At 28.4% G+C, this 16,276-nt stretch overlaps 1 protein-coding gene across 4 annotated transcripts in view; it reads right to left on the minus strand.

The window, feature by feature from the left end:
- LOC135922853 (vacuolar protein sorting-associated protein 54-like) overlaps positions 1 to 7,449 on the minus strand; it is a 36,216-nt gene extending 28,767 nt beyond the window's left edge. For 3 of the 4 annotated variants that reach the window (XR_010571053.1, XM_065457345.1, XM_065457347.1), the window contains exons 1-4: positions 7,211 to 7,449; positions 7,105 to 7,165; positions 6,756 to 6,916; positions 4,780 to 4,922 (exon numbers count right to left, since the gene is read on the minus strand). Coding sequence is in view for 3 of the 4 variants with exons in the window: in XM_065457345.1 (XP_065313417.1) it covers positions 4,780 to 4,922; positions 6,756 to 6,916; positions 7,105 to 7,165; positions 7,211 to 7,387 (542 nt within the window). In the remaining variant the exon portion in view is untranslated. The remainder of the gene's footprint in view (positions 1 to 4,779; positions 4,923 to 6,755; positions 6,917 to 7,104; positions 7,166 to 7,210) is intronic. The other variant, XM_065457346.1, reaches the window with a different exon arrangement.
- Positions 7,450 to 16,276: the final 8,827 nt, after the last annotated feature.

Genomic DNA, 16,276 nt, shown 5'->3' on the forward strand with positions numbered 1-16,276 from the left:
CGATGGGACTATCTGTGGCCCCTTAGCTAATGTACTAAGCGCCTTAAAACACCTGGAAATCAATTCCCAAGCTATCGGTCTGATACTCAACATAAATAAAACAGATTTATGTTTCTTAAACAATAAGCCACAAAAGTTGGAAGGCTACAAAATCATTGCTCCTGACAGCTTAACCTTACTTGGGTCCCCATTAGCTAATGCGACCAAGTCGGAAGATTTTCTCAACAAGATTTTTAAAAGTTTTTAAAGTATGGAGCACATTCTAAGTCTCCTAACAGCTCATCAATCTTTATTTTTAATTCGCAAATGCCTGTACATACCTAAATTTATGCACATTTTCCGTTCATCATCCTTTTTTTCAAGAACAATGAAATTCATATCTAAAATTAAGGATAAATTTAAAATATTTCTGGAAAAATTAAACATAAATTTAAACTCATTCAATTGGTCACTTGCTCATCTACCTTCTAAACTAGGCGGTTTAGATTTTTTTCCGCTCAATCTTTTATCCTTATCATCATTCGTATCATCTAGATTATCTAACAATTCTATGATTTCTGGCTTCATATGCCCTACCGATCGTTTATTAGACGACGCTATTGACAAATGGAAGGCAAACACACCCATTAACACCGTATTACCATCAATCATCACACACAAAAAAATTTTCACATTTTTAATCTCGAAATACCGAACAGATATATCAGTCAATCCACCTTTAGATTGCATTCAACTCCTTCAATAATCAGACAGACTTGGTGATCAAGAATGGTTAGAATCACTCCCTAGTCGCAACCTTGGTAATCTCTTATCAAATAAACAACTGAGAGTAATCATTGGTTTACGTCTAGGTTGCGATATAGTACAGCCTCATGCCTGCATCAAATGCAAATCACCCGTTGATTCAAAGGGTAGACATGGCTTAAATTGTATTTTTAGTCAAGGGCGACAACAACGCCACTCAGCTGTAAACCATATAATGAATAGAAGCTTAACAGCTGCACACATTCCAAACAATCTTGAACCATCAAATTTATCTTAAGTAGATGGTTTAAGACCTGATGGTATGACAACCATACCTTGGGCCCTCGGCAAATCACTCATATGGGACTACACGTGTGTTTCATCATTCCCTTCAAACATAAATTTCAATTTAATATCACAGGCAGAAATTAAAAAGACAAACAAATACAAAAATTTTAAAAACTTCATATTCACTCCAGTAGTGACTTCTACTAACGGGCATTTTTCGCCTTCAACATTTATGTTTTTAAAAAATCTGGGTAATAAAATTCGGCTTTTCACAAATGAACCCAGAGAATTCCTTTTTATTCGACAAAAAATTCAAATAGAAATTTTTAGACACAATTATGGTTCCTTTTTGGGGACTCAATTATAGAATTTTATTTTTAATTATATAATTATAAATTTATAAATTATAATTTTTTTAATTAGGTTTTATGTAAATTTAAAAATAAATAGAGTACGTTTGCAAAAAAAAAAATCCTACTAATAATTTTTTTTTACCTTTGATATTATAAAGAATAATAAGAATTTATTATAGTTTTTTTTTTAAAAATACCAAAGAAATTATAGTTATAAAATGAATTAATATAGTGAGCATGAGGTTATTGAATGATTAATCAATTTATAAATTTTTTTATTTATTTTATTGATTTTGAAACACTCATTTTATAAGTAAGGCTAATTTTGAAAAATCCGATCCAATATTTATATTGTTTGGGGTTATCTTAATGATGATAATACTTTTCAATTTGTTATATAATTTCATAATAATAATATAATTAATTATTTGTAATATTTTATAAATATCAAATTGTTTTGAAAAAATTGAGTAGCGAAAATTTTGATATTATTTTTGGCGTCATATATCAAATGCACAAGATTTCATTGGTTGAACATATTTTATTAATATTCATTAAATATATGTTATATGGGCAAATTTATAATAAATTATAAATAATGTAATGAATTGAATTTCTATTATCGGTAAATAATTTCTATAATTGAATTAAAGCCCCATTTATTGTTATCTTCATTTTACGAGATGAATAATCCTTCTGGGACGCGGCCATCTTAATTCTCAAACTCGATAAAAATGTTTAGAAAAGTGTATAAATAATCTCCCGAAAGGGGGCGTCTCAGTTTTAAAATGGTTTTTCTAGAATTATTCGATATAATATAAAGGATAAATAAATAAAAAAGCTAAGAATCCGATTCCTATTATTCGGAGCCTGGCAAAACCTTCCGCATTAAAATTTTAAATTTAATTTCCGGTTTTAAATATAATTTAAGATGGTTCCAGAATCAGGTTTTATATTTTACACGCAGACTTTGGAATGCTCTTCAAAACAGAAGATCTTACAGAGAGTCTAAAGTTGAAATTTTTACACAATAAAAGAATCTTTCTTGATTGTAATCACGTCAAAAGATTTTTTATAAGACATCTAGGAATAATTGCGACGAAATGTTATTCCGAGGTCCACAAAACAGGGTACAAAAAATTTTTAGAATTGAATTTCCGATCTAAATGAATGCCCAACCTGCCAGATTTTTGGATTCGCAAGATATTCAGTTGTAAATATAGGGGCGACCTTTAAACAACGCGGTAACCTAAAATTAGATTTGCGGTGGGGAGACGTTTTTTTTTATTGACGAATAAGATTAAGTCACCTCTTTTAAAGCCCCAGGGTTACGATAACATTTCATGGCTCGGTTGAACAAAATCTTATAAAAAATGTGATGAATCATGATTAAAACCATCGCATTTTATAAAAATCTTTTAAAAATTTGAATAAACAAATAATAAATGGGAAAATCTAAATATTATGAAAAGCTGGATAATAAATTCAAATACGAGGAAGTTGAATTAATAAGAATCATTTTAATTATTAAAAAGATATAAGAATTAGATGAAATTATTTCAAGGAATTCGTTGCTTTAATAATAAATTCAAATACGAGGAAGTTGAATTAATAAGAATAATTTTAATTATTAAAAAGATATAAGAATTAGATGAAATTATTTCAAGGAATTCGTTGCTTTAAATTAGAAAAATAATAATAAGTTATAGCTGATGAATTAGATGGATGTAAGGGGTATCTCTGAGAGAGAGAGAAAAACTAGCAAGGAATTGCGAGCAAAATTGGGAGATAGAAATGATTGGAGTGGCAATGTGACGAAAAATAGGCTAAGATGGTTTGGGCATCCGGAACATGACAAAAGATGAATGAAGAGATGCATCTTGATGGTAAGCAGGGGGATCGAGACCTTAGAGGAAGGCCCCTGATGACGTGGAGAAATGTGAAAGCGGCGTATATGAGATACAAGAATAGCTTACAAATATTGTTGCTCAGGACCGTCAAAAATGAAAAAGAAAAATTAAAGGGAAAACTGGCCAACCTGGAAATGGCCATAAAAGGGAGAAGAAGAATGTTGGGCCCATTTTTTTTCTTCAAAGAATATTTGCGCTAAATACGCAATATTATATTTTCGTTAACCACATTTCTAACGCTGATTCGTGGCGCGTATTTAGTTTGAATGAAAAGTTTCTGGGGCCGAGAAAGATTTGTAATCGGTTATTCTTTATCTGCTTTGGAAGGAGGAATTTAATGATCAAGATTTTAAGGAATATGTAACAAAAATTAAAAATCTTCTGGAAAAAAAAAATGATACTATACGACCTTCCTTTATATTAGTGTTGCGCTTGGATATGTTAGTGTTGTTAAACGGCTCGTTTTGAGCTGAATTTTAAAAACTAGCTAGCTCAATATTTTAGCCAGAAAAAATATCGTCCAAGCCTCGAGATTTCGCTAATAGAGTGTCTAGACCGTAATGCCATCTATGACGCGAACTCTTAGGGCTTGTGCGATATTATTCCGTGATAAAATATTGAGTTAGCCATTTTGAAAAAAAAAACGACTTAAATTGAGCTGTTTAACAACGCTAACGCGCATAAATTGAACGCAAATAATGCATTTTAAATGTATTTCTTTTAAATTGGACACCATTTTTCTTTTTGGGTTTTGAATTTAGACGTTTCATTCATATCAAAAAAATTAAAAACAATTAACCTTGAATTCATAGTGGCGCGATTGCGATCGCGATTTAACAGCTGATTGATTTTTAAAATCTGTTTATGAGATCATACATTCTTTATTAAAATCATTATTTCTTAGATTATTATTAAAATTTGAATTAAAGATAAAATTAATATTAATAAATAAAAATTGATCTCATAAACAGATTTTAAAAATCAATCAGCTGTTAAATCGCGATCGCAATCGCCAAGGTAAGGGGTTCAAATTTACGTTTTGAAACGCTGCGTTGAAACGTTCAATGTGTGCGCACTATAAGATATATTCATTTAAAATAAAGAAATAATCACCCGGAAATTTGGATTATGGTTTAAATTCTCCCGCCTTTTTGGTTTGAATGAACCTGGCGACCCCTGGCTTGCCAGTGAAAGATTATTATTCTCGTTTATCTTATTTTATTTTGAAGAACTATTTAATTAAACTCTGCCTTTTTAATTTAGGTCTCATAATTATAATAGAATTCCGGAAATATTAGGCGGTTCTGATCAGGTTCTCAGATTCTAATCATGTTCTGAGATTTCAAAGAGCTTTTGTATCATGACATAACAAAGGTAGGCAGAACGAATCTAGAGGAAATAAACTTTTCTATCGTAAAATATCTAGTAGTTGTATAATTTTTTTTTAAAACAAATAAACGCCAAACCGATTTATAAAATTTCACCTCGTTTCTTGAATGGAATAACGTATGTCGGTAAGCGTGTCGCGCAAATGGGAAACGTACGATAAAGCGTGGATGAAATTCCCAGATTTCCGGGACACGTTTAGGGCTATTTTGCTTTCGATGCCATCCAAATACCGACTAAGCTATAATTTTATGAATCGTTTTTTTTTAAAAAATGCTATAATATTTATTTAAGTAATTTCATAAATAATTAGTTACTCTGGGACTGCATAAATGTATCGCGTTACTCAATAACGATACTCGATAAAATAAAATATCGCATCAATCGGCTTCCAAAAAATACCGATCCTACACCGGATCTTTATAATTTTAAAAATATGATAATTACTTTATAACCTATTTTTTTTAAATAAATTTTCTCGACAAACGAGAAATTTGAAATAATTGAAAGGGTGATAAATATATAAATTTTAAAAAAAAAACTAGAAGCATTTGTAAAATCATGTATCTTGTGGTGGGACGAGATAGCAAATCTCCAAAAATGAAAAAAATATCCCAAGGAGTAACATACCCCTGGCATTTCAGAGTTAGCGTGAATTAGCTACGAAGTAAAACAAAATGCGAAGAGGGTAGGTTCCGCGCCACTTGCATTTTCAAAATTAATTTATATATAATTTTTTTATATTGTGCTTGATTGTATTTGGTCAAAAGGGTGCCAAACCATTCTGCTATAACCTCGCATTGGTGATATTTTATTAGCCACGTTTTAGACAAAGTTAATTGACAGATTAGGTTAGATGACCTAAAATGATTAATGGAAATACCTAATTCCGTATTTTATTTTTTATTCTTTCAATCAAGGCATAAATCAATAAACTTAAATAAAAAGTATACAGGCCATGTCCCAGGTTCAACTTTTTTGAACAGCTGTTTAGTCTACTAAGGCACCCTATTTTGGTTTGCTGTTTGATTATTTTGAACTTTTTTTTAAAAAAAAATCTTCAATTTTGTGATCTTCGAAGATTTTTAGTTATAAATTTTGGGTTGAACCATTGTAACTTTTCAGATATCGACCAATGCCATTCAATACTGATTATTTTTCAAATATTCTATAGTGTTTATTAAAGATTAAAAATATTTATTTCTTTAACTACATCGGTCGATATTCCTAACAAGAAAGAATCACGATAATATACCACCCAATTAAAATTAATTTAATAATGTCAGCATCAGCCAGTACTATCAGTAAAAAAATATATAACATAGGCTTGATACAGACATCAATTATCAGTGTATATATAATTGTAAAAAAAACCAAAATAGTAATACAAAAAAAGAAGAATTCCTTTTTTAAATGTAGATATATTATTCTTAAAAGAAAATATAACATATAAGCATTTGTGTCATAGGAGGGTCACCTTTAAAAATTAACTAATTATTTATATATGTTAATTAGTGTTAACTGTCTCGATTTGAATCAATTTTAAAAAATGGCTAATTCAATATTTTATCTAGAAGAATATTATACAATTCTGAAGATTTGGTCATAGATGGCATATATTCTTCTATTAGCCTTAGGCAATATTTTTCCTGCTAAAATATTGAACTAGGCATTTTTTTTAGAATTAACTCATGTGCCATTTCCCAGCACTTCATATAATATAAATTTGCGGTGAGAAAAAAAAATATCACAAATATATTATTTTTGTAAAAAAAACATCGAGCTTAGCCAATTTTAATTTTTTACCTTGGTGCAAGGCTTGCTAATCTCAAAACAAGAGTTAAATTTTACCTCAACAATCACATATATATATCTTGTGAGTTGCTCAATATTGTCTCTTACCTTTCATAAAATATTTTATAAATAATTTGCATTTTGGATAGATGGTAGGGGTTAACCATTCCTCTTAGCCCACCTGTTCCCACTAGCTACCAAAATTGGTTAGCTATATAATTTTATTATAAAATCCCTTTTAATAGTTTAAATATATGGAACAAATATTTGGTTAGTGCACCTTCTCGTGACTTGCATTTGCTGGTCCTAACCAATCATTCAACCTTTGTGTACTACTAGGTATTAATAATTTATGGACAACAGGATTAAGGAAAGAAAAATTGGGCTTGTAAAAATAATCTGGCATATCAGCCTCCATGTAAGAGATTTCATCTGGAGATCCTAATTTATATAATTCAAAGGAATATACTTAACATAAAAAAAAACTGATAATTAGGCCTAACATTAAATTATTAATAAATAAAATTTATTATCAAATAAATTTCAAAGAACATTCAAAATTTAATATAATTTCCCTATCCACAATAAATAGTGTAATAATTATTGTCAAAAAAATTATTGAGTATTACTATTTTTTTCCAATTTTAAATTAGAAAATTCATTGATGTGCGAACATTTAAACCCGTTTATCTTTTGAATCAATATATATAATCTATTATAAATAAAATATTTCACTTTATTTATTAATTTTAAATATTCAGTAAAATCTTCTTTTGTTATATTGTCCTTAGTAGGAATATAAGGATTATTTTCAAAATACTCCCCATATCTCTTGCTAAAAATGTCACTCCTCTTCCCTAAGAGGGGATCGTTTAATGCTGCAGGAATATTTGGTGAATTGATCTCTTCCATCCCATCTAAAGTCGTAAAGGTGTAAATAAACTAAGAATTGTCCGATAAAGTGTAAACTGACATATAAAGTGTGAACTGACAGATAAAGTGATAATTGACAGATAAAAATTAATTAAATTATTTTATTATAAAACATTAATATAAAAGAAAAGAAAATTAGTCCATTTAATATTTAATAAATAGGTCATTATATAAAAATATTTATATATTAGTTTATTAAATTAAATAATTTTTGTTAAATGGCATATTTATTAATATTTTTATTTTATATTCCACATAAATACTCATACATAATTTTCAAGTGAAAAATTTTGAATTTAATTAATTTTTTTTTTAAGTTAGGTATATTTATTTATATCTTGTACTTTTATAATTGTATAATTTATAAAATGAAAAATATTTAATTAGTATAATTATTAAACGATTACGGAAAAAAAAAATCATAATAACTGTAATAAATTAGTAAAATATTATTTATAGATATTATATATAAAAAAAATATAGAATATTCGAAAATTAATTAATATAAATTTGATGTTAAAAATAAATTGAAATAACAGAGTTAAACCCTTCTCGGTAGGTAGAATTACAGTGTCAATTTCTATATGTATTTTCTCATTTGTTTTGTCCCATAATATTCTTAGACTTTTTCCATACACCTTTTCTATTACTTCAAGAACTTTAAACATTTTTATACTATCAATTTCTCTTTTTACGATTTCAATTAGTTTTTTCTTTAAAAATATATCTTTATGATCTTTAATTCCTTTAGGATCCCCAATTTTTTTGTCTCCCTTTCTATTCCTGATTGAACTTATTTCTTTATTAATCCGCCCTCTAACTTTGTCCTTACGTCTGTCTGCTAATATTACAAGAGGACACATTCTTATACATTTATGTATAAGAATATTCTCCATAAAACCTTTTATAATATTAATCCCTAGAGTCCTATTAAATCTATTAGAATTAATAGTATCCTTTATTCAAGCATACGTGTATATATCCCTTATTTCATTATATATTAGAGAATCTTCTAATTCCTAAATATATAATCTCATGATAAAAAATCCTTTATATATTATTAACCCCTCATTTTGGCCATTACTAGGCTCACTCTCGGCACTAGGAGCAATAGCAGCTTTATTGGGTGTAATATGAAAAACTTCTAATAATATTATTTTTGTCATATTTGCAGTTGTAACTATAACAATAACTTTTTATATATGGGGAAAGGACCTACAACGTGAGTCCTCTATATCGGGGGAAATATTATCAACGATTTCTAAAAGTTTAGGATTCTCTTTTATTTTATTTATTGTCTCAGAGATTATATTCTTTGCCTCTTTTTTTTGGGCCTACTTTCACTTTAGACTTTGCCCTGATTCAGAGATCGGAAATAACTGGCCTCCTATAGGAGTAATACCTATCCCCTTTTTTGAGACCTCGCTGTTAAATACTATTATTTTATTAATAAGAGGAATTTCAATCACTTGAGCTCATCACTCATTTTTTGCAGTAAAAAAATCTAGCTCAGTGTTATATCTCACTGCCATCACAGTAATTTTAGGTTTATACTTTACATATCTTCAAGTTGAGGAGTATTTCCAATCATCTTTTTCAATTAATGACTCTTGCTTTGGGAGAGTTTTTTTCGTGGCAACAGGATTTCACGGGTTTCATATTATTATCGGATCCCTTTTTCTTATATCCGTAACCCCTCGAATCATAATTGGGTTAATCTCAATACTAGTATGCTTCATTTTGAATTAGCAGCCTGATATTGATATTTTGTTGATGTTGTGTGACTATTTTTATACTTGTGTTTGTACTGATGGGGGGATTAACTACCCCTGCCAATGCGCGTAAAGTTTTATGCACCTAACTACTATTTTAGTATAAATTAAGTACATCTAATTTCCAATTAGAAAGAAATTAAAATAGTATACTACGATGCTTCATTCTACTATTTTAATTTCTTTATCCTTACTAATCTCTTACTTTCTGCTCAATTTATATAAAATTTTATTTACACCCACGAAATTAAAAATTAACTCCTTTAGATCATCTTTTGAGTGCGGAATTGACACTTTTGGTATATCCCGAATACCTTACTCCTTAAAATTTATATACATTACAATTTTATTTATTATTTTTGATCTTGAGATCGCCATCATCGTATTATTACCCCTAATAAAATCTTTTAATGAGATCAATTTTTCAGTTTTAATACTTTTAGTATTAACTGTAGGTATCACTATGGAGTGAATTTATAACAATATTAATTGATACAAGTAAACATATTGTTAAAAACTGGGGTATCCTATAATACTTTGCATGTATTGTTTTAGAAAAATTTCTAATACTCCAAAATTCTAAGATCTAAGATTTCAACTCTTTTATAGACAACATTTAACATGTCCTTAGTTTTAGGTAATTTAAAATCAGAATACTTAATTGTTACTTAAGATGTGATTACTCTCCCTAAAAGAATAATATTAGAATAATTATCCTATAAATTGCTAATTAATATCTATAGAAAATTTTCTATATTATTCTATTCAATGATATACTTCGTACATAATTAGATTAATCACAGGACTAATCATAATTAAAATTTTAATAAGCTTCCCTTTAGTTATTAAAATACTTCTATTTATAGAAATATTATCAATTATAGGTATTTTAATAGTATTTAATAACTATATAGGAACTTCTTTATCTATTATTTTTCTTTTATTTATTTTAATTATAATAATTATCGAGGCTACCATATCTCTTACTATACTTATTAACTTATCAAAAAGTTCCACTTTTTTCATAGTGTCTTCATCCTTTCTATAGTATACTATAGAAAGGATGAAGACACTATAAATGATAGTATCCCTCCTCTTAATAACCCCATTTATCGGATTTCTGTCACACTTACCTATTTTAACAATAATAACAGGGATATTACTAGTAATATCCATGTCATTAAACTTTGGCTCTTTGTCAAACATAAACTTATGGTCCAACACGATAATAAATTTAGATTCATTAAATATTTTATTTACTTTAATATTTATTAGTATTTCTATCGTAGTTATTATTTTCATTTTATCCTTAGAATCTGAGATATTTAAACTTCTAATTATAAAAATTATCCTAGGTATAACTATAGTTATACTTCTAGTATCTCTAATTAATAAAAATTTTTATTTTTTATTTTTTTTGAGATATCCCTAATTCCGATCATGATGATAATTTGAGGTTGAGGTTCAGGGACAATAAAAGTAAAAGCAGCGGCGTTCTTGAATTAGGGATATCTGATAATTTGAGAGGTTGAGGTTCAGGGACAATATTCCTTATTATTCTGGCATTTTTAGTAAAATTACCTATTTACATTTTTCATCTCTGACTCCCTAAGGCTCATGAGCCGAATACTCCTAATTTTAATAGGGACCCCGCTAGTAGTATGGATCCTGATGTCGACGCTTCTATGAGGAATAATTATATCTAGAATCGGGATATCATTTAGCAATGACGGAAAAATCATAATTGCTTACTCTAGTGTATCTCATATAACTTTTCTTGCCCTTAGAATACTTCTAATATCTTTCATTTCACTAGAGGGGTCCATCTCAATAAGTATATCCCACGGATTTATCAGACCATCCATATTCCTTATTTTCTATTTAATATATAATAAAATATCTACCCGTAATATAATTTTAGTTAAATCTCAAATAAATATAAAATCTTTATATATCACATTAATTCTATTTATAATTTTAATATTCAACATTGGGTGCCCGCCGTCCTTTAATCTATTCCCAGAAATTATTATTATTTATAATTTAATAAATTTTTCTTATTTTTTTATGTATCCTATTATTCTTAATACAATTATCTTAATTTTAATTTCTAGTTTTATTTTTACCCGAATTTCTATAGGGGTAAAATGGACAGATGTGTCTTCATCCTTTTTACAGAGATCTTTTACCCCCCTTTTTATTTTTTTATTCATATCCTTAATCATATGGCAGGGGGCTGACTATATTATTTGTGAGTTAAATTTAAACTGTGACTTTAATAAAGATATTTTTATATAAATATCAACTCACAATGAATAATAAAAAAATAAAAAGGGGGGTATTCAAGAATAAATTGTTGGTTTGTATAGTTATAATATTTATATTTATAACTATACAAATCAACATTATAACTAGACTGTCAACAAAATTATCGTATAATTTAATTATACTAAAAAATATAAGATTTGAATTTGATTTTTTATTCGACCCTTTCTCTGTATCCTTTATCTTTATTCTTACATTAATCTCATTAAATGTATTAGTATATAGATTTTATTACATACTAGAAGATGTAAATAAACTTTTTTATTATATAATATTTAACCTATTTATTGTCTCTATAATTTTTATAGTAATCACCCCAAGAATAGTTATCCTCATCTTGGGGTGAGATGGTTTAGGTCTTACCTCTTTTCTTCTAATTATATTTTACCAAAATCATTCTTCAATAATAAAAGCTACCATAACCCTAAGAATTAATCGAATTGGAGATGTAATAATTATTTTATCTATATTTTTCTTAAGACCCAACAATATTGATATAATCTCTAATATATCTACTGCTCTAAATCCTATTCTTATTATAGCATTTAACACAACTCTACTAGCAGCTTTTATTAAATCTGCACAACTGCCCTGAAGAGGCTGGCTGCTAGCAGCCATGGCTGCGCCGACCCCTATCTCCTCATTAGTTCACTCCAGAACCCTAGTATGTGCAGGAGTAATCCTTACGTTACGGGTTCTGGAGTGAACTAATGAGGAGATAGGGGTCGGCGCAGCCATATGGCTGCTAGCAGCCAGCCTCTTCATTAGTTCACTCTCAGCTTGAAAAGAAAAAGATATTAAAAAAATTATTGCTCTTAGAACTATAAATCAAATAAGACTTCTATTAATTCTTGCTGTAAATAAACTTTTTTATCTATGCTTAACTCATTTAATGTCTCATGCCATTTTTAAAAGTAATTTATTTATAAGAGCAGGAAGAGTATTTCATTCTAACATAAATTCTCAAGAAACTCGAATGAACCCTATTAATTCTAGTAAATTAACTTCACAATCTTCCTTTTTATCTTCCTGATCATTAATAGCTTTTCCTTGCTCTATAGGATTTTTCTCTAAGGAGCACTCGTTAATAGAATCCAGTAGAAGATTCTATCATAGTAGTCATTTTCTTATATGAGCAATAATTTTTTTATCTATATTTTTAACAGTTGGATATTCCTTTCGAATTTTAAAGTCTATAAATTTTGAGGAAAGTAGACCACTCTCAAAATTTATAGACACTCATTATAACTGGAACTTATCAATCCCTTTAATAATTTTGGGGGTAGGAAATTATATTTAATCTTATTAACATCTTCTCTTCTTCTTGAGAGATATTTATATGAAATCCAATATCCAACTAATTTGTCATTTTTGCTCCTATGATTTCAGGATTTCTATCTGCAAAAATTTTTTGAAAATAAGAATGTAGAAAAAGAGAAATCATCGTTATTACATAATTTTTATAAAATCGTTAAATCAATGTATATTTCTTTTCAGCTACAAGCCAAATTCTCATTGTTATTTTCATAGAAGGCAGGTAAAGTAAAACCAAAAAATATATTTGAAATCTTTTATTTAATTCATCTTTTATTTTTATTACTATTACTACTACTGAAGATATTGAAAATTTTACAACTATATATATTATTATTTTAATACTATTTTCATATATACAATTTAAGGTTAATTTTTAAAAAATTCGTCCTTAAATTAACATTTACGAAAATTAGGAAAATATAAAAGGTCATTAAATAGATTTAAGAGAAAGAATTTTACAAAAAGGTCATTAATTACAAAGTAAAAAATATTCAAAATTTATATATTAACACTCATCGTAATTAAATATATTTATACGTGTCATTTTTCAAATAAAATCATTTTATATTTCAATTTTGTGTACAAATAACTTAAATATTCGTTCTATAGTATTAAAAAAATTTTTATCAACTCCCCCCTCCAAAATTTTTATCTGCCCCCTTCCCCCTAATGATCGAAGCTAGAACCGGGCTTGCACCCTTTCCTATTCCAACTGTATCATAAGAATACTAGAAGTCTGCTTATCTAAAGATCAAGAAAGCCAATAAGAAGATGATTGATATATTTTTTAAAAAATATATAAGAATTTTTTTTAAGTGCCAAGTTTATCAGAGTTGTTATATATATAATATGGTTGATCCTGGTATATTTAGCATATTAGACAAAGTAACCTACATTCTATTTAGGATCAATATCAAAATATATAGGAGCGCTAAGGCAGATAGAATGAAATAGAGATCTGCGTTTCACGACCGGTTTTATATTTTTAAATTAGTTTTAGTTCGCGCCGGGTCGGATCTAATATTTTATAAAAAGTTTCGGGCCGGGCCGGGTCGAGCTTAAAATTTTAAATATGATGTCATTTACATTTTGTCAAATAAATCGACATATTTTTAAAATTCTAGCAAGAAACAAGGCGGCTTATGCAGGGTGGATAAATGATTTTATTTCGGGCTGGGCTTGAAAAATTAGGTCCAACGCAGATCACTACCATGGAAGGATTAAAGATACCCCGGGGTTTTTCATAATTCTTAAAATATTTCTATTTTTTTAAATAAAAAAAAAAATTATATTAATAAAGTTATAATAAAATATATTTTTCTTAAATATTAATTAAATTTTTTACTGTAGAAAATATATGTAAAGAATAAAAACTACGCTTAAATATTTTGGAAAAAATTTGCATCATCTATTTTCTATTAGAAATTCAATTTTTTAATGGACAATATAACCCCGGTCTACTTTACTGCTCCACTTTTTTTTTATTTCTAGCATAAATGAGATTAAAAAAAATAATATTATAGGTTATATCTAAGGGCGATTTGCTTGCTTCAAAAGTTACAAATTTTCCATGTGAAATCAAATACAATATAATATATATTTCTTTGTTATTCCATAACTTTCGTTGATCCAGCTACGCAGTTATGAGAGGACATTAATCATACAGGAGTTCCATAGACGTATTCAGGATTTTGCTTAGGGGCGGGGGGGGGGATGGTGGAGTGAAAGCATAAAAATGGCTGACACGATTTGAGTACCCAATTAAGATCAAAACCAAAACGATATCGTCTAAGTTCTGGTAATTTTTCTCGTGGATGACAGAAAGGTTAGGGCTTCTACCTTGTCAAATCTTAAGGCTCACGCCATATTACTTTGGCTAGAATTAGAGATCCGCAAAAGTAAGCCCGACCCGTACCCGGCCCGAACCCGGCCCGAAAAAACGGGCTCGGGCTGGGTCGGGCCTTAGAAATTTTTTTAAAATATATATCTTAAATTTATCAATTTTGTGTTGAATTTTTTTTATGCAAAATAAAAATATTTAATTTTATTTATAGAAACTAGACGCCATACAACATATATCGTTTTTTTTTTTTGAATTATTTATATAAATTGATTTCTTATATTTATAATAAATTCGGGCCGGGCCTGTAAATTTTTTTCAAAAATTATTTCGTTAGCTAAAATCTTAATCTAGCCCTTCTTAAAAATGGACCCAAACCGCGCTTTTTAACAACAATACTAGATTTGAGTCTTGAAACGCTTGCGTTTGAAAAGGTTCAGTAGACACTTATTAAAGGTTATTAACTTTTTACTAATTTTTCTTTAACGCTTCCCTATAGTGTTTATATTGTTAAAACATTTTAATGGTGAGAGAGAGAGAGAAGGGTTTGTAAGCAGGATAATAGGGTAGTTGGGTATTTTTTTTTTCCCATTAGCTTTAAAAATTATATTTAAGCCAAATTTGCGGTTGGAGGGAGGGAATCTATAATACAGGTTCCACCAGTTTGTCAATAACACTATCATATCTCAATACTTGATCCAGAAAACTTTCTTTCTTTCTTTCTTTCTTTCTTTCTTTCTTTCTTTCTTTCTTTCTTTCTTTCTTTCTTTCTTTCTTTCTTTCTTTCTTTCTTTCTTTCTTTCTTTCTTTCTTTCTTTCTTTCTTTCTTTCTTTCTTTCTTTCTTTCTTTCTTTCTTTCTTTCTTTCTTTCTTTCTTTCTTTCTTTCTTTCTTTCTTTCTTTCTTTCTTTCTTTCTTTCTTTCTTTCTTTCTTTCTCTATCTTCTTTCTTTCTTTCTTTCTTTCTTTCTCTCTTTCTTTCTTTCTTTATCGTGCACGTCTTAAGATTTTGCTCATATGTTGGCACAAAGGTTTGAAGTAGTGTTGTTAAACTACCTAACTTTAGTCAACTATAAAACTGCGTAGCTATGTTTTTATCCAAAAATATTCGAATCAAATCTTCAAAGTTGAGACTCACTCAACTTAAAGGCTTAATTCAATTTTTTTTTTATGCTAAAGGCTCGAGTAAGCCACAATAGAGAGGGCCAAAGTTAAGGAATTTAATAACACTAGTTTGAACATCTATTAATGTGAAGAGTTGCTGATAATATATATGTCGTAATTTTTAAAAGGAATCAAAACTATCCGGATCTTCACGGGTTTTAAAGGGATCAGATCTATCCGGGATCATCACGGGTTTTTAAGGGATCAGAACTATCCTGGATCATCACGTGTTTTAAAAGGGGTAACTAAAAAAATTAGGGTTTTAAGTTAAGGAATGATAATAATATAGAGGCTTAGACCAATATTTTTCTGGCAAAAATACTGAGTTAGCCATTTTTAAAAATCGACTCAAATCGTAAACAATAATTAACCATATGTTTGGTTGGGAATTTTTCGTACATCACAATCATTTTTTGAAACTAGCTTTCAATTTGTTTAAATTCGAGTTTATT

The sequence above is a fragment of the Gordionus sp. m RMFG-2023 genome, chromosome 1, assembly GCF_954871325.1.
Source record: "Gordionus sp. m RMFG-2023 chromosome 1, tfGorSpeb1-WG-v2, whole genome shotgun sequence".
NCBI classification, from domain to species: domain Eukaryota; kingdom Metazoa; phylum Nematomorpha; class Gordioida; order Chordodea; family Parachordodidae; genus Gordionus; species Gordionus sp. m RMFG-2023.